Source organism: Rhea pennata, chromosome 4 (assembly GCF_028389875.1).
Source record: "Rhea pennata isolate bPtePen1 chromosome 4, bPtePen1.pri, whole genome shotgun sequence".
NCBI classification, from domain to species: Eukaryota; Metazoa; Chordata; class Aves; order Rheiformes; family Rheidae; genus Rhea; species Rhea pennata.
Genome location: NC_084666.1, coordinates 29,344,732 through 29,364,803, shown reverse-complemented (window position 1 = coordinate 29,364,803; position 20,072 = coordinate 29,344,732). Strand labels below are relative to the sequence as shown.

The following is a 20,072-nucleotide window of genomic DNA, read 5'->3' as shown; positions in this document are numbered from 1 at the left end:
AGGAAAGTGACTAGTTGCATCTCATTTTGTCTCATAAAAATTATTTTCTGAAATTTGGAACAAACGTACTGAGTTTAGATCGAAGATGACAGTTTTTTTTTTTAGGGTAACTAGATTTTTTTTTCCAAACAGAAAATTGTCTGTAATAATAAAAATATAGATAATGTGCTATATATTATATATTATTAATAAACCAACAATAATATAACAAAAATATTTTCCAGATAGGAAAAAAAATGGATAAAGGCTACCTGTGATTCTGTAGTTTCCTGCTTCAGTGCTAGACAGACAAGGCATTGCAGAGGCTCTTGCTTTCAAAGAGATCATCTTCTTTGGTGTGCACACTGTTGAAATGTTGGATTTTTCAGAGGCTATTTTGCTGTGTTATTTTGCTGTAATTTTGCTAAAGTTACTTTGCTGTGTTGTGCTGCCTTTCAGTCTTTCTGCCCATATATCTTTCCTTCTATTCTTGGCCCCTTGGCCCTGACTCTTGATAGCAAGAAGGCTTTCCATATATTAATAAATCAAACCTGGGAGCATTCCTAGGAATTGGAGCTTTATAATTTGTACTTAGAAAGGTCCCTGGCATGCTTTTGGCCTGTTTATGTTACAATTCCTAGACATTATCAGAATGCTGCAGGCACTATGGGTGGTTTGGAGGTTAAGAAAACTTTCTAACATAGATGTTAGCTGTTCCCTGCCAGCTGGCTTCAAGTGAATGAGAATGTTTCTGGGCGCCGTTTCATTTCCTAGTAGAGAAGTAACCTGAGATTCTTTAGTTTCTCCACCTGCACTGGGCCTTGAACTGTATTACACAGCAGATTACTGGATATTTTGAAAATAAGCAATGGAAGCCCAAACTAACATCTCTGTAACTTTAAAAAGGAGGTGGAGACGAGTTTCTTCAGTTTTCATCTGCATTCTGATTTGTAATCTCTCACAGTGGGTATGGGTTATTTGATGGAGATTAAATCCTGTTCTTGTCTGTTATGATCAGTTCTTTTTTCAGTGTTTATTTTCTGTAGCTCTTTGTGTGAGAATGTCCTTCAGCAGGAGGTGAATGCGTTTGTCATGCCCAGGTTGTTCATGCCCATGAGGGAAGCTTCATGGTGTTTGTCTGCTTGCAGTGAGAGACAACCAAAAGCTGAAATTTAATCTTAGAATGAAAATATTAAACATTCTTGTTTACAAATTCAAGGTCAGGATCACAACAGTAACTATAATCCTGATGCTTCAAGGATCAATTCAACATCTGTCTACCTCGCAAAATTCATTTTTCTGCATTTCCTTCAGGCCATCTCAAGGGAAGTGTATTAATTTTGCCAAAGTCGAGGCCATTTTCAGTACAAGGCTTCTCCATTGTAAGAGGTTTCCACAAAGGTTGGCTGCAGTCACATAAGATGAGAGAATGTAGCCAGGTATTCTTGTTTGGAGACTTAACTAGAGGAACATCCTGTATAAGCTAAAATATCTGTTGGCCTTAGTATTTTGAGTCTGGACAGTCAGAGTAAATTTATATAATACTTCTGTAATTCAACTTTTAAGAACTTCCTTGGACAGCTCCTCTCTTCTACATTTCTGTTGCAGGCCAAATTTTGGATACAGACAGAATCTTGAAAGCAGTTCACTTCACTTCTGTTGATAGTAGCTGAATGGTAATTTCTCATTCTGTGCTGTGGCTTTGGACAATATTCATCCAGTACCATCAGTGAGTGGATTGGTAGTAATACTGCAACATGTTCTCCATTGTTCCCCTGGATAACGTACACAACTTGTATATTTTTTTTTTCACTTACCTTCTCCATTGATGTTTGTCTAGGCATTAGCACTTTCTTAAGCAGTCTTAAGAACTTGAGAATTAAGGTTATCAGAGTCTCTGAGAAATGTTTATTAGGTCTTTGGCTGAGATATTCAAAACCATTACATGCATTAATGTCAAATAATGCTGCTATCTTTATATCAACAGACAGTGTAACGAGAGAGATCCTCCTAGAAAACAGTTGATCTGATCTGGCTGAGTAAGCTTTGAAATCATCTCTCCATGATGTACCTACCGCAGGTTCAGAACTGTAACAATACAAAGTAGGTCAGCTTATGGATAATATGAGGATGTGATCCTCAAAGCTATATTTTAAAATGAGAAGTTTCCTGAGGTCAACTTGACATTGCTGGTTCCTTCATTTTGGAGAATGCATTTTTCTTTGCCTGATGAGGAAGTTTGGTTTGTGCTTTTCTCTGGGCTTATTTTCGGCCCAGAATCATCTGTGAGGTAAGACAAGATGCAGCAATAATAAATCTGTTGGACAAGGCAGTTATTCCAGGTTCTTGTGGAGAGCCCCAGAATGCTATATTTATTTCCATATTTTCTTCTATCCAGTGTATGGATTTCACTCACCTTTTTGCAAGAATACTGCATGGATGAACTGGCATGAGCACACATGCACTAGTCTTTAGTAAGAAATATCCTCGCTGTAATAGGAAGGATGATGCAAGATGTGCCTATGTGCCTTTTCAAACCACTATATGTGCTGAAGCAGGTATTCAGCAGGTATTCAGCTACGTCAGGACTCTGAAATCAGCTCAGGTTTCACATGTGTCATCTTTGTCCTTCACAAATACATAATTCCTCAGTAAGATGGGAATCTTACCAATTTACACTTTGTGAAGGGTTTTATTTGTGATGCAGTGTTCAAGGTGGAGACTGTCTCAACATAATGAAAGACACTTGTAATTGTTATGCATGTTCTGATTAGGACTCTTACGTTCTCATGTCACCAGTATTAGCCTTAAAATCATATAGACCTCTCTCTCAGTCCACACAGTATAAATACTATAGCAAGTATATTTTGGTGCCAGAAGCAGTTCTGTTAGTGGCGCCATCCTGCTCAAAGTCAAGACATTTTTCCTCCAACCTCTATCGACAGCATGCTTGCATACATTTCTCACGCAGATGCAATTCGTCAGTACTTTATATTGAACCAGTGCAAACTATATAACTGTGCTATTAATTTAAGTGTGTTTTTTCAGATACTCTGAAAGTGTGTGTTTGTGAGAGATAATTTGGAGAATGTTCTGGCATGTTGAAAGTAGGCATGCAGTTGTGTGACTTGGTTATCTATTAACTTTACAGTCCATTTTTTGTACTGGTAGCTAAACTATGTTGGTACATATTTTGTAGACCAGTATATATTTGTTTGAAGAATAAACACAAAATTCCAGCTTCCTTCATTTCTTTCTTTTAATTGAGAGGAGATGGCATAGTTTCAAGTACTGATAAGATCATGAGGCTTGTTTTCATAGTATAGGATACAAATTCTGGCCATCTGAGCATCAGCAAAAAACAATTTAAATTGGTCTTCTTGTATTTTGAAGTTTGAGCCTGAAGTATACTTTTTTTTCAGGACAAGATTCAAAATTATTAATACTTGATTGTGGTAAAGGTTTATGTAAAAATAATTTGAAAGTCTCCATATACTGTTTATTGGACGTATGTTGCACTAAAGTCAAAGATAATATGTATATATTATAGGGAGATTTTTCTGTTGTTCCCAGAAGACTGTGAAAAAAATCAGTAGTGAAGAATCATGTTGCTATTGTTCATGTTGTTTTTCCTTTTAAATAAAGACAAAGGGAGGTACTCAAATTAGTTATCGTTTTGAGAGTCATGTAAGATCCTTTTCTTTAATATTTGTATTCTACCAGTCATTCACTAACTTACAGCAGGAGTTGAGGAGGCTTCAGACCATTCATCGGTACTGTTTTTGGTGTGGCATGTAGGTTCAGGTCACACATTGCAAGAAGGGACTTTGTCTGCACAGCCTCCTAGTCTAGATCATAACTGCATCAGTAAATATATCCTCACGTGATTAGATACTGCAAAGACATAGCAGAAAGATCTTGCAGTTCATAACGCTGATAACACTTTATTTGTATTCAGTACTGCCTTATTTGCACATGACAAGTTCGTACTCAGTCTTCCTAACTTTTTTCATGTTTGAGGGCAAAACTTTAGTCTACTTATTTGGGAGCTGTATGAATTGGTAAATGCATATTTGGAGTTGGTCGGTTTTGGTAGCCCAGTGGGAAATTTTTCAAAAGATGCTGTCTGACATGAATATCTTTAAAAATGGGTTATTTTTCAGAAGCATTTCATTAAATGTTACATCTAGATAGTTCACTGAAGAAATTATCCATAGAATTTTGTCAAGGGGATATTAAAAACCATCTGCATTTTTCACTGAGTATGTTACAAAAAAACTTTATCACTGGTGTGCTAAAAAGTCTATTTGGATTACAGTTTTATCTTTGTTCAAATATTGCTGTGGGTTTTTTAAAGAAAAAATTAAAAGCTGGATAGTATTAAATCTTCTTAATAAGCAAGGCTCTCTTCCACTTAATTTGTGCTTTTGTTGTGGCTAACAAACAATTTGGTGTATAGGTTTTTCTGTACACCATTGATAGAATATATAAGCTTGTCATCCTAGTGTGCTGGAAATGCTACACTTGCATCAAGTGTTCCTTTTTGGTTTTGTATGTCCTCACCTGCTCCTCACTGTAAATCATTGAGATGTCAAGATCCGTGATTAATTAAGCTGCACGTGCAAGTGCTTTTTTTCACCTGTCAAGTGGGAAGAAAACTTACTATAGTGAATTGTGTGATGCTGTTTAATTCATCTCTTTTTATTCCAAGCTCTGAGGTTTGCAGAAATTTTACAGTCTGATTTTCGTTAATGTTTTTGTCTCTATAATGTGTCATGTTTTGGGAATTGTAAATATCCTAAGTCATACTAAAGGAAGAACCTTTAGTGTGTATCGTAGGTTTGGTACATAAATACTCATGGTCTTGAAGTTGCATGTGTTTTTATCTAATGCTGGTCAAAACCATACTAATTAGAAAGACTTTAAACTGGCATATTATTTAAATAAACCAATTAATACTACATAGCTACTGATCAATTTCTTATTTGTGTATATATATTGTAATATAGATACAGTTTTATTGGAATTTGAAAAGCTTGGATGTTTTTCGCACTCTTTTGGGCAAACAATTAAATTAAATTGTATAGTGATCTTAATCTATTATTAAAAGGTCCTGGAAAGGAAGATTACAAGGTAGATTCAGGTTTTGAATCAGTTTTGCCATTGGTTTAGCAGCGGGTGGGCAGGCAGATGCCTGCTCAGAGTAGAACCTATTGCCATTTTTCACCATTGATAGAGTAGCCTTTCAGAGTCAATGAGCTCTGTCAATGTGAGCTTGTCAAGGCTACAACTTCATAGACCTGAGAGGCGGTTTGAGAGGTCAGCCCTTTTCAGGTTTGCTGTGATGCAAATGAACTTTAATGCTTAAACAACTATTGGAATTTTTATGTCTGCTCCTTGTTCTTTTTTCTTCACAAAGTCATTGACGAGACATTCAGTGCTTTTTAAATTGGAAGTTGCATTGTGCTAAAGACCTAGTACAGATTTACGGAGGGCTGAAAGCAGTTAGATCATGTTCTTTTCATGGTGCGATTAGAATCAAATCGATTTCCCTACAGCCTTCAGCATTCAGATGGCAATTTTAACAAAGCTTGGGGGCTAGACAAGGGACAAAACGACTGAACTGAATGTTAATTACACTCTGCAGCCTTATTTTCTTTTGATTTGGAGCTGACTGGCAACTAAATTAACAAAAGTGTGACCATAACTGCTGCCCTATTTTCATTTAAAAGGAGAGCAGACTCTAAAAGGCTATCTTTACAAAGAAACAAGTGAGGTCTGCTGATTATTGTTAAAGGGCACTGTCTTTAAAAACATAATAATAATAATAACTCCCAAAATACTCTATTCAAAAAACTGATGTGATAAATTAGTCACTGGCACGTCTCATTCCCCCCTCTGATTCCTTGACTTACGCTTTTAAAATACAAGTAATAAAAATTCAGTGTAATGATTACTCACAGATAGCAATGAGCTAATTTTTAGTCATGTGACCACAGTTCATCCTTAGACATCTTTCCGCACAGCCACTTCAATCTGAAGCTAGAGAGTAACTGACATTTCAAAACCAAAATATTAATATTTGGTGGGACACTAGTACTTTGTCTAATTTCTATTTTGTTCAGACATGATTGTTGTCATAATAGCATTTATTTTGATTTGTTGAGGTTCATATACAGTACTTGTATTAATAACAGCAAGATGCTTTCTCATCCCTTCCCCTCACCCCTCTATGCCTTGTAAGGAAGCTGCAGCTGCAGTAAGTTGTATTTGATCCTTGTCATTGCTCCGTCCTTTTGCACCTGCAGCTCTGTTGGTCTCATCTTAACACCTGGCACCATGAATTATCCTCTTTTTTATTTGTAGTCAGTAGCAAATCCCATTTAGAGCTAAGCAGTATATATTCTGGCAGTCAAATGACCATAAATGTCAGAATGTATTTCTCAAATGTAAATATAACTGAATAATTATACTGAAAATGCGGTCAGACTTTAGAGCAAAGAATGTCCTTCTTTAATACAAACATACATAGTCTTAAAAGGCTTTGAAGGAAAGATTTCAAAATTCTATATCTGAAGTGTCCAGTCTGAGAAACATAGGCAGTTAAAACTTTGGAGCTTTAGAATCCGAAATATTAGATTTTTCTCTTTTATATAAATCACAGATTTTTTTTTTAATATTCATTTGTAGTTACTGTAGCTTTTTGCACTTGGATTTCCCTCTCTAAAATTTGAATATAAACATAAAAATTTTTTTTGTTTGCTCAAATAGAGTATTAAACATTTGTACTTGACCTACAGCACTGCAAAATGCAACTGTTTGCAACGTTTGCCAGTTCAAAACCTCACCTTTTAAGAAGTGTATTCAGACCACTGATGTTAGGGAGCAGTGTTCCTACATTTTTACTAAATCACTTGAAAATTGCTGTAAGAGGTCTTAAAGCTGTAACTGCTACAGAAGAAAAGCATATATATGAGCAGTTTTTTTTCAAATGTGGTTATATTTTTTCCACTCAATTTTGAAGATAGTTATTTGTGTCATAAATGGTTGTTTCTATTCTAGTTACTATTTAATGCCAGAGAAGTTTTGATATTAGTACTGGAGACCACCCTGTACTCAGTCACTGTCCTATACCTCTCCCCTTTTCACACAAAAGCAGCTGCAAAACAAAGTTTTTCTAAAACCAGTCAAGAGTAAAATTCTTTCTCATTTGTCTTCCAGACACGAAGATCGATTGAGAAGTTATTAGAATGGGAAAACAATAGGTTATACCACAAGGTGAGTGCCGCAGGGAGCAGCTTCGTACTGTTGGAGTTTGAATTGCACAGTATGGAAACAGATGCTTTTGTTGAACAAAAAATATGAAAGGTGGACAAATGGGCTAGTCTGTGTGCTGCAATAAAATACAGCTCATTTTTCTTCTTTTTCTTTCCTCCTTGTCTAGCTGTGCTTGCATTGGAGACTAAGCAAAAGGAAATGTGAAACGAATAACATGATGGAATATGTAAGTTAAAGGGCTGTTTTGTGAGTTTCTCTATTAAATGATCATTTATTTTGCTTCTGATCTTATTCTTTCCATGATTATTAATCAGTAAAGGTGTCAGGAGCTTAATCGCTTGAGTGCAAGGATTTTCTACGGTTCACAGATGCGTGGTTTCATGTGCAGGACTGATTTATAAAGTTATGAATGACTTGAAAACAAGGCTTCACTGTGTTCTGAAAAATAATAAATTAATTGCCAAGATAAAATAGCTTGAACATGTGTTGATGGAGTGTGAAATTTTAGATGCTGTATAAAGAATAACCGCAACTTTGGTTACGCAGCAAGTCAGATATGGCTGTTTTATATAATGCTAATCAAGTCTAAAAGTATGGAGGAAGACCTTTCAACTAAGCTGTTGGAGCTTAAGAAACCTTTAGCCTTTTTAGATTTTAACTGCCCCTTACCTCAACTGTCTAGAAAGTATCTTTATTTCTAGCTGGTGTCACTAAAATATTTTTTAAGTCAGTCTCTGAATTAAATTAGAGTCCAATCTTTAGCTGAGATTCCATAAACCTGTCTTAGAAATGTACAGTGAGAAGTTGCATGCAGTTTAAAATGAGTAATATTCAGTGTAGGTTTTCAGTTTGTTTAGTTGGCTGCCTCCTTTCTTTTTGCTGTTTATATTTCGATTTTCACAATCTCTTGGAGGTAAGTGAAGGGTGCTAAATAGAAGGAAATTAAGCTGCTGAAGTGTAAGGCACAGCAGAATATACAGAATTTCTTTAAAACTCTAAAGTGGAGACAGGAAGAGGTTAACTCACAAAACAAAGACTAACTCTTGAGAAATATCTACTGTATTACTTCTAACTTATCTGTGATCTTTCATTATATCTGTTCTTTGAAACAATTAAGCTATTACAGCATATAAAAATCAAGAGTGATTAAACGGTTGGAAATTATCTTAAAATCATTTTTTCCTGTGTTAGCCTTTCCTTTTTTCCTTTTTCTACACTGTTTTATTTATAACCTGAAACATAAAAGATTTTTAAAATGGCCTTTTTCCAGGCTAGCTCTGTCCATTTCACTGAATAAGTAGACTTTTTGTATCATTATCTAGTCTATGAACAAGTTAATATAGATGTAAGATGTATCACTATAAAAAGAATAAAGTGAACTTCAGTATGTTGGTGTGAGCTTGACCTAAATGAAAGTATTTTTTCTCTCACCAAAAAATGTCTATGTTTCCATAGAATTTTGTTGCATCAAATCTTTTGTGGATTAAGTAGAAGCAAAAGAAAGTGCTGGTTCTCAAACACAATGAGGAGTATGGCCCAGTAATATTTAAAAATAAATATTCGTTACTTAAGATTTAAAATCAGTTGAACAGTTTACATTAATAATACGGAAGCATTGTCACATAATTTTACAGGATCAAGATTTTCTTTAATTTGTAAGATATCTAATAAGTAATTGCTGACTATTAAATTTAATGAGCTATTTTTTACCAGACTTTTCAGCTATCTAATTTGCTACCTAAAGCTGCCTTTAATTGGTATTCATGGTTTAATTTCTTACCCTATTTTTGTTTTTCAAAATGGGTGCTTTAAATTAAGGTCTTGTATCCAAAACTTGGTGCTTTGTTCATTTGAAGTTCTGTACCCACTTCTGTAGATGCTAAACTGTATGTGAAATATTCTGACTCGTTTGGCATAAACACAGACTTGCAGCTTTACCTCTGCCTCCCTTTTTGAAACCTGGCTCGCATACCAGGTGCACTGAGAGCATATGATGACCAAGTCACATGAGCAGCCAGTAGAGTGCGAGGAATTTGCAAGACATCTGAAAATCAAGGCACTTCTGAGTATGTCTAAAAATAGACTTAAAAGCTTGATTTTGAGTTTCATTACTTTGAAGTGTTGGCTTCAGAGATCAAATCGTAGCCTTTTTTTCTTTTCTTATGATCGATGTGCTATCAGATAAAAACATTAATGCTGTAAGCAGCTAAGTTGTTTTCTTCTGTCACTCTAATCTACCTGCTAAAATACATGAGTTACTTTTTCTGTATTGTGGTTGGTAATCTGTACATAATAGGTTTTAATTCATGAAACATTTTACAGTCAAAAACTTTTAGAAGTTCTATTTTAACTTGGAAAGGCAAACCCCCTTTTTATATTATCAGATGCGTTTTTTGGATGAATATGACTGTGCTTCTATATTGATAATTCTGTGACTCACTCTCTGAAGAGAAAAAGTGAAAATGAACATTTTCTCTAAGCTACCTATTAAAATACAAAGCAGAATTTAGATTGTGTTCTTGGGCTGTATTCTTCACTTTGTCCTACAATGTGTAGATAGCTCACAAAATCAGGATTTAAATTAGAATCAGGACCTGAAGAATAATCATGCAGAAGCATTAGTCAAGTATCTTGTTAACTACATGCCAGTCTTCCTGGTACAAGAACTTTGCAATAGTTAAGATATCCCTTTTATAGAAGTCTAGTACTATAAACATGATTTAGAATCCTAAATTGTTTTAAAAAAAAGTCGAGAATTGCATGATGTATTCAAAATTAACTTTGAATATGTTTTGCCTTCTGTTTTTTTTAAATCAATATCTTTATCTCTTTTTTATGTTTTCCTTAATAAAATAAGTGAACTTTGCTAAATACTGTTTAGCTAGTAGCTTATTTCAATTTTTCTAAATGTGTTAGGCATCCCTAGGCAAACTCTTCTTTCCATTTGATTCTTTAAGAGTTTTGTTTTCTGCCCAAAGTTAAACTCTGTCTAACATGATTTTCTAATTGTCTCCAACCTAAGGAAAGTACTGTGATCCCTGATTGTCATTCATTTCTCTTCTACAATTTATGTACTTCCAAAAAGACAAAAAGAAAAAGAAAAGGAGGCAGGAAAATGTGAATTATCATTGTGGTAGACTTCAGATAATAGGATTTCTGCCATTTTCCATTTAATATGTATTTGTTTTCTTTTTATACAGGTCATCCTTATAGAATTTTTACCAAAGACACCGATTTTTCGACCAGATTAGCATTTGCTTTATTTATAGAGACTTATCCAAGTACGTTGTCTTTCCAATGGTGCCTTGCTTGGTGCTCTCCTGGTGGTGACATAGCGTTGGTTCTACAGAATCTTGTGGTGTTTTCATTCTTTTTTGTTTGTTTATTTGTTTTTTGGTTTTTCTGTTTTTTTTTTTTTCTTTTTTAATAAGAGCATGTCCTAAGTGCGTTTGGTCAAACTTTGCAAAAGTCATTTCATGCAAATGTTAACTATTTAAGTTATTACTTTTACTTCTTCTGTTTGTTAATGTATCTTGATTTTCAAAGTCTTTTATATGTGTGCGCGTGTGTGTGTACATATATATATATTACTATAAATACACAGCTGAAAATGGTCTACAAGTGAGCAGATATTTTTTTACCCCCCAAATGACACAACTGATTGACTGTACATTGTGTAAGTCTTTAATTATTAATTTATGTTTTGAAGTAACTTCTATGATCTACTTAAATTTTTGTTAGTGACTTGTCAGCTGTAAATATTTTTATTTCTTTTTGGGATATCGGCTAGCCTTTTCCATCAGGAGGGTGAGAAAAAGTTCTTTTTTGGAACCCAAATGTCATTCCATCAGTAGAAATCTGTGCTTTTCATGAAGAAATCCTCTCAGCTGGTTCTGAAAAAGTTCTCACTTAAAGGTAAATAAATGGAAAATAGAACTATTTTACTCAGACTAAAAGAATCATACAGAATTGCATGCATCTGATTAGCAGAGCTCAGGATCACAAAAATACGATAGTATTGCAGATTATAATGTAGCTATTTTAATTCAAGCCAATGCCATGTATCAGCTTTATTCTTATTGTTTACCAGATCCTGAACACAGGGGTGCACAAGTATTTGTTTCAGTAAACTTACTGTCCAATAGGATCTTTCAAGCTTTTTTTTTTTTTTAGGCATGTAAGCAGAAAAAAGTTATTAAGGGAAATCTTGAACAATTCAGTTCCAGATGCAAATGGAGGTGCCAGGTATCAAAAGTAATCAAATCAGGGTATACTGGACAACAGTGTAAATTTGAACGTGTTAGATAACTACTTATTGCACCCTTGCTTCTGTTCATTTTGGTTTACAAAGCTTATTTATGCACAAGTGTAAAGTTTTTTTTAAACTGGATATATAGTGTATATATACTTGGGTCAGGCCAGTTGTATATTATTTCTTCTTCTATCTTAGTTGTACAAATCTTCAGACATTATAGTTTCTTTAATTGCTACTCAATCACATTTTTACATTTCCGTTATATCTCTGATGTTACTGTATATAAACATTAGTGTAAGCTATGAATATGATCCTTATACAGTTGTGATAGCAAGCAATAATGTGAATATATGAAAAACAGATACTCTGCTTATTGTTTATATGAATGAAGAGTTGATACCACTACAAGAATAACCTTCTCTTTTTAATCTTTTAAATACAAGTTTTATTTTGAGGTAATATGTTACAGGTACCTTGATGCTGTGAACTATTTTTCTATGTCTTCAAAATATTTATTCTCTATAAAATCTTCTCTAGTGAGTATCATATTCCTAAATGTTTGCTAGTAGGAACAGTCCAGAAAGTTTTAAATTTCTTTAATCTTAGCCTTCTTTGTCAGTTCTCAAAACTCATTCTTTGCTCAGCTTTTGTCTATGGGTTCCTGATGTTTACTTTTAAAACAGCTCTTATGCTTTCTGAACAAGCCTATAAGTGTGCTTCTTTGCTTGACTGAATCTGTTTTTTAATTAACCAGTATCAGTTTTGAATTCAGTCTCCTGGGTCCCACAACAGTTTCTTCCCAAGAATAACTGGTTATATATATTTTATCAATTTCAGCCTCTTCTTTAATACCAGTTTGTGTCTGCAGCTCTTCTTCATTTTCCCAGAAGTGTTAGTTATAATCTTGGGCCAATTTCAGCCTGTGAGGCGGGCCAGAAGCTTAAATTTGACAGCTGAGGTTATGCGGGTTGGAGGCACAGGGAAGAGGTTGAAACTGAACAGAAATAATGACTGGTAATAATATTGGTGACCAGAATTAAACGTTGATTTCTTTAAGTGATGGTTTGCAATAAAATAAGTATTGAATCATACTAAGCCTAGATTTTATTACCAAATTCACATTTCATTATATAGATAGCTGTTTCATGGATGCATTTTTCCACTGGTAGTTTATTACTGTGGAGAGAGAACTCAGATATGACTTGTAATGTGCATAGCAGCACTGAATTTAGCATGAGCTAATCACCTTAGTTTCTTAGCCAAGCTTTCCATGCTAAGTTTTGTGACACCATGGCTTCCTTGCCAGCAGTACTCGTACCTGCCTAGTTTAAAGCTAATCTGAATGGGACATCTCTGCTGAACCAGAGTGGTGAATAGCGTGAAGCTTAAAGATTTACAGAGAGTATTTCTTTAGTGAAACTTCCACATAAGTAATAGTGCCGTTTAAGATCTTGCCTACTTTAGATGCATCTACTGTCATGTACTTGATTTAGTAGGCATTTTAGTATTTAACTATGACTTACTCCTTAAGAATTCTATTATAGGTGGCCAAAATATAGCTTTGAGCAAATAAAATGTTAAATCTCTTACTAAGGAGGCCAGTCTAATTGCCTCTAAAGCTTTTCTGATACTTTACTGCAACAGGAAACAGTATCTCTAAGTTAAAACAACATCAGCAAACTTGGGAAATTGGCTTTATATATAGATGAATTTTGCTCTCCAAAGATGTTACTCTTCTGATGAAGTAATACACTCATGTAGTGTGAACATTCTAAAACATTTTTACACAACAATTTTCAGCTTATAATTTAAAAGATCAAATTTAAACATAGTAAAACCTTAAATCATTTATTTAGTACTTGCGGCAGCTGGTGGGATTTCTTTGTTGTTCCAGAAATGTCTAAATCTGGTTATTTTATTGGTAGTAAGAAGACATGTCTTAACTTTTTTTTGTCCAGTTGACAAAGTATGAAGTTGCAATAGTTCAAACAGGCCAGAAGCTATATTAGGACTTCCAGGAGATAGTCTGTTCTTTGCTAATTACATTGAACTAATCCATTCAGCTTCTCAGAAATTCCTGCAAATAGTGTTATATATTACCAGTTTTCTTGAATAGTGAAAGTTAGATACACACTTGATATTCATCATTTCTGATCAACAAATGTCTGATTTTGTATGTTTCCCCTTGATCCAGAAAAACTAATGGTAAAATATCAGTGATGCTCTGAGAAAGCTAATTATTGTTTGTAGATACAGTGGCCTTTGATCAGTCAATCGGGATTTGTTTCTTACTGTAATATAAGCAAAAAAAAAAATTTTTTTTAATCCTTTAGTGATAAATAGAAATAAGTCCCAAGAGAGAAATGCTTTCTGTCTGACCATACATGGAAAATGCTGTAGAGTTTATCTGTTTTTGAATAGCTATGATCTGATGTTTACACTGCGATTAGCAAATTTCACTAGAGATTAAAATGTTTATGGAGATAGGTTACATGAAATCAGTAAAAGTTTTGTAACAGCTTGGTAAGAGCCATTTTAATAAACTAAATATAAAAGCAAAACCAAAAATGTCCATGGCAAATGCAAAATTTCCCATGATATTCAAACCATGTACAGTAGATTCTAAGAACTTTTTATAGTAGTTGAATTGTAAGTTATCGCCTGTAAATATAATTTAACAAATTAATTTACTTTAAATCTCAAGACCATGATGTTTATCATGTACTCCAACTCTGAGGTGTATGTTTAGGTAGGAGTCTGTTTTCATTTTTCTGAAAGTTGTTCTTTAGCCCTCAGAGTTATAGGGGAGAGCTTTGAAATACAATCAGTAACTGCTCGGAAACCAGAAGGCAAAGAATCCCGTGTTTATTCTCTTCCCCTCCCCCCCCCCACCCACCAAAGTCTTAATTTTAAATCAGTCCTTCTGTTTTGGGAGCTGTAGCTTATGGTTTTTGAGCAGCTGGCAGTAATGCAAATTGTTCATCAAAAAAACCTATTTAAATTCTGAACAGTTTAAAGAGATCGCTTTAGTTGAAGAGGAAAAAGACTTTTTAAGCAAAGAAAATCCCTGTTGCTTTTAAGTTCTTCAAGCCCTGCTCTTGAGTAATTAAAAGAAAGCTCGTGATGACCCTACATTAGGTCAAAATTCAGATGATTTTATGTAAAGGAAACTCTGAGTTAGAGAGGTCTCAGAGCTGCAAATGTCTTGGACTCACAGTAAAATCTTATTAAGAATAAATGATTCTGGCTAATTTTGTGTTTGTGACTAAAATCATTTGTGCTGTTCATCAGCAACCCTGCTTATGCAAAGAAAGCATTTTAAAAATAAGATCTATATTCACTTCCACTAATTTGCTGTAATTTGTGATTCTTCTCCCTAAAGCCACATTGCATTTCTGTCCCTAACAGCTAAATGTATGATGGTTATAATGCCTTTAATAGCCATATGTTAGGTAGAAGTATTAATTTCTCAGGGACTAATAGGAAATATGAAAATGGAGTTAATGAGCTGAATGCCTATCTGCATGAAGGCTTATTTTGCAAACTGCATCCTAGAAGGCTTCTGATTGTAATATGCATGACCATTTTGAATGTTACCAATATACACCTATAAGAGCTCCCTTCAGCCTGTGTTATTAAGCAGCTGGACATAAAAATATATTTTAGAATGTGTTAGGAAGGATAAATGAATTTTTTCTGATTTGGATAGTGAGAATGAGTATTTCTAATGGTGCTTCCTTCTTCATTCCTATGTTTGTTCTTTATACAAAGTTCTCTCTGCAGGCTGGATGAATGAGGAGATTCTGGTAATGAGAAAACAGTATCATTCTTCTTGCTAGGGAAGTGGAAGTGTTTCAAGGGGAGAAGTACTCCAGAAGCAAACACTTTTGCTGCTGAAAAGTTCATGCATTTGTTCTCCATTAGCTGTAGATAGTCATTCAGGTTAATTTGCTTGGACAGTGTTTTGAAGTTCATCAATTTTTTAACAGTCATATTGCAATACTGATGTTTCAGTCAGCATGGGGTGAATTAGAAACCTTTTTTGAAAAATTTTAAAAAGGAGTCCTTTCATGAAGCTTTGTACGTTGGTACTTCCTGTACTAATATGTGCAACTCCACCACATGACATCTGGATAGTACACGTTTTATGAACTAAATGTTACTGTTTTTGTGGAAGATGCCCTTTTCAGAATTATTCTGCTTCATTTAGATCATTAATATTTCATTAAGATTTGTTTTCTTGAAAAAGATTCACAAATGTTTGACTCCTAGAAATACAACAGACCTTTAGGAAGGATACAGTGGGGCAAAGGATGAAGCATAGGAATTAGGAGAAGTAACATCCAAACAATTGAACTTGAGGATTAGGTTGAAAATTCTGAGTGTAATGGAAAGTAATTTTGAACTGTATGAAATGGTATTGAATGATGAAATTTAAGTAAAGGTTTGCAATCAATTTCAGTAGTTATGTAGATGTAGACTTAATTCCTGATACATTTTTGATTTTAACAGGTGTCATTAATTTATTTTGATTGTGCCCTAATTGATAGGTAGTTCTGCAATTTTGCAGACTTTGAGGTAATCTTGCCTCTTAACTGAACATCTTTTAGTTTAAACTATCCAGACCAAAAAAGGAATCACTAATGAGAGCGCAGCAAGTACAGAACAGTCTTTTTCTGCACTGCAGCCTGTAATGTATAGCTAATTGTTTCCAAAGAAAATTCTTGATTTGTCCAGACAGCTCCTCTCATGTGACATTATATCTAATACCCAGGAATAGGATTTAGTTAGGATAACCTAAGTTCAGGTAAGTTAAACAGACTTTTGTAGTTAGCTGTAACTTTTATGGAGAAGGGAACGTTTGAAAAATGCTCACTTTTGGAGGGCAGATACTTGTTCTTTATAATGTTTATTGAAGCTTTTTTTTCATTTGTAACTCCATCACTAAAAGTTACTTTGTCTCATATCAAAACTAGACTTGATCATTAGCTAAAGATTTTTTTCTATTACAGCTCTTTAGATTGAGTCCATTTTCTAAAACGTGTTCAGGAAAAAGATAAAAGATATCCTGGTGCAATATAGCTACTATTTTAAGTATCTCTGTATTTTAACTGATTTCATTGTACCAATAGAAAAAATCTCACTCAAACTGTATATGTTGGTCTCTGATTTTCTATGCTTGCAACAGGCTTTCTAACTCATTAGGATATTCAGTGTACATATTTGTTAATATTGCCAGTGAGCAGTATGGTTCAGTAAGAGTTCAAGGAACACAAAGTAGTTTACTGCTTTGAAAAATGTAATTTAATTCTTCTTTCCATAAAAGACTGAGTATGGCAATGAGAATGTAAAATTAATTCCAAGCATAAATTTAAAGGATGGAAAAGTACCAGTGCCTAAATGTTGTGTGCTAAACTAGCCCTGTGTAATTCATGTTGCTTTAAACGAATTTGCAGAGAATTGCATTGGACTATGTATGTTTAGGAAAAGCCTGTTAAAAATATAAACCAGTAACCAAAAAGGAGTTACTGAAGGCATGTTATCTTTCAAGTAAGCAAACTTTTAAGAATAATTTTCTGGACTATGGTAATCCATTTGAAGCATAAAATACACGAGCAATAATTTACCCTAGAACTGGATGTTAAGGATGCTGCTATTTATTTGTAGAGACTCAGTGGTAGTTATGTTGATTGGGAATCTCTTCTAAAAAACGAGTTTAGAAAGATGCGATTACTGTGATTTTTCATTGTTGTAACATTCCTCTTCAAATATTTTAAGTATGGGTGAGAGATTGAAAGCTTAGAGGCCAGTACTATGTTCACAGGGCTTTGGGAGGAGAGGATAGGAAGAAAAGGACTTTTTTTTAAGGCTGCACAATTGTAAATAATGCATATTTAAGAGTATTTAACCACATCTGCTAAATTACTGAAATCTGTTGTTGAATTATAGAATATTATTTAATACATCAGCATTGTTTTTTTTTCCTGACCTGACCCAGAATTGGAATGCACTCCAATATAAATCTTTTTAAAAGCATTTCTTAAGTTGTATGTATTACAAACTAATAAAATAATTGTTGAACCTATCTACTAAGTCTTACTGTATTTCATTTGTATGACATGTTAAAAGAAAAAGTCTAACTTCCAGTTAATGCTTTCAATCTGATTGGGAGGAGAAGGAAATTTAGTTTTGGGTGATTTGGATGACTGTGAGAGTACAGTTACCAGACTTAGTTATTGCCTGCATGAGGTGTTTCAGACTAGCTTTTCATTAAGTCCACATTTGGAGTTCTTTAAGCTTTCCAAACCATAAAGCCAGTAGGATTTATTATATACATTATTGTTGTGGTTAAATAATAATGTAGTTTTTGGAGCTGTTTCCTTTTCTTTTTACACCCTAGTGCTCTCGAATAATTAATATATACTTTGTGTCAAGCTAATGTAGACACACTTTACTCACAAAGAAATCATTTCCATTTATGTAATTCAAGCATTTTTAAGACTGTGAGCTACAAAATACTGGTTAACCCGAACCTTAGGAACAAAAGTAGTCCTCCACTCTCCAGTGCTTTAAGAAGGGTGTTGATTTTGATTTTAATCAATGAGCTTCTCTTTTTGTGTGTGAAACATTTTACAACTCTTTGGTTACTCTAGTATGGAAATCCAGACAGCCTCTTTTCAGGGTGTTTGTGTGTGTATAATATATGTGTGTGTGTATAATATATATATGCACACAGTGTGTGTGCGTGTGTGTAGTGGGGGGAGGGCGAGGGTTCCCCAGAGGTACTGTGAAGCATTCAGGGTGTTGTAATTTCAGCTATCAAAGCGGTATGATACAATGTTGCTGAGCAGAAAAGCGCACGATAGATTTAATGTAGCCAATTGTGTAGTTTTGAAAAAAAGAGTAACTGTTCAGTGTGAGTTAATTTTGGATTTTTTCAGCATCTCTCTTTTAGGCTTTGTGCCGCATTCTTCTAGACAAATGCGTATTCCATGTGGGCCAGTGTTCTGCTAAATGCTCTCAGTTCTCCTTTTGCAATCAAGATTATGTTGCTAAGGAGATTTTGCTTTTATTGGTGCCATTGATTTGTGTTAATACGTTTTGAATACCTCTCGGTATTCTTCCGTAGACAAGGCCAAAAGAAAAACTTCCCTGAGTTTCCCGATTTACATTACAAATGGAGCGGTGGTGTAATGAAGCCGATATAAAGTGGGCAGTTGAAAGGGAACTAAAGAAGGGCACTCAAGTGAGAAATGAAGAAATGTGCCGAGAGCGGTCTGCGGGCCGCCTTCGGCCCAGCTGCAGGAGCCGGCTCAGGCCGGAGGCAGGGGCAGCGGGAAGAGCCAGCGCCTCCATCCGCGGAGACCACCCACTCGCCGCGGCCCGGCTCCGCGGATTACCCCGCCGCTTCCGACGGGGCCGCGGGCGGGCGGGGGGCAAAGCCGGGGGCGCCCCGCGCCCCCCTTCCCGCCCGGCCGCCGGGGCGCCCCGCGCCCGCCGTCCCGCTGCCGGCGGCAAGGCAGCGCCGCCCGCCGCTGCAGGCCGAGAGCTGCCGGCAGCCCCCGGGGAGCGCGAGGGGCCTGCGTGTTGCTTCCTCCGGGCCAAGCAGCCCCTTCGGACAAAACTCGCGGCGGCCAGAGCTGTTGGTGAGGGGAAGAGGAAGGAGGCACTGCCCGCCTATGGCGCACCTCGCCCCAGCCCTGTCCCGCGGGCGGAGGGGCTCGGCTGCAGCCTCCTGCGAGGCCCGGAAGGCCGGAGCCTGCGCGGCCGCAAAAAACGCGGCGTCGGGCTCAGGGGACTGCCGCCGGGCCCTGGCGCCGCTCCCGGGGCTCGCCGGCCGCCCTCCCCGTGCCCCCTGAGCACGGCCCTCGGCCGGGGCTCGGGTGAAGCACGGCTCGCTGAAGCGACGCGCCACCGCTGCCGGGCTGCGGCGAGAGCCCGGTCCCGGCTGCTGCCGCCGCTCCCCGGCGAGGAGGCGCCGGCTGCCTGGTGCCCCAGAGGCCCACCGGTGCTCTAAAGACCAGAATACTGCACTTCACAGTCAGAGCAAGCCTGACGGCGTTCTGCCTGCCTCTGCCGTGCCCCCGGGCCAGCTTCGCTCGCGTTCCTCGTGGCTGGGCCAGAGAGGAGCCCAGCGGGACGTCTGTCCTGCCGCCCCGGCGTACGCAGGCGGGGATCTCCTTTAGCCGCGTTGCCGTTTCTGCGTGACGTGGAAGTGCTCCTGAAGGACCTGGTAGGGAGACCTGTTAGGGTTTTATAATATGAAGAGATTGGAGAAGAGAAGTTTCATGCCAAAAGAAGCCGGAGTATTCCCGTCCTCCAGGATTTGCCATCACCGGGATCTTCAGCCCGGTGGTGATCTAAACTCCCACCCGCCGCTTGACCTCGGAGCAGCACAGAGAAGGCCTGGGCCTCTCGGGGCAAACAAGGTAGAGGGACGCTGAGCGACGCCCGTGTTTGCGAGAGCGGCTCGGTGGTTGCACTGCGGACACGCAGAGGTGGGGACTTCCGTCCCTGGGCAGGGGAACTCACCTGGTTACAGGAGAAAGCCTCCCCCACG

At 36.7% G+C, this 20,072-nt stretch overlaps 1 protein-coding gene across 1 annotated transcript in view; it reads left to right on the top strand.

Annotated features, from left to right (window-relative positions):
- The window catches only part of CHIC2 (cysteine rich hydrophobic domain 2), a 30,460-nt gene extending 12,891 nt beyond the window's left edge, over positions 1–17,569 (top strand). The window contains exons 4-6 of the mRNA XM_062575554.1: positions 7,201–7,257; positions 7,424–7,483; positions 10,458–17,569. Of these exons, the coding sequence (XP_062431538.1) occupies positions 7,201–7,257; positions 7,424–7,483; positions 10,458–10,508 (168 nt within the window). The 3' untranslated portion in view covers positions 10,509–17,569. The remainder of the gene's footprint in view (positions 1–7,200; positions 7,258–7,423; positions 7,484–10,457) is intronic.
- Positions 17,570–20,072: the final 2,503 nt, after the last annotated feature.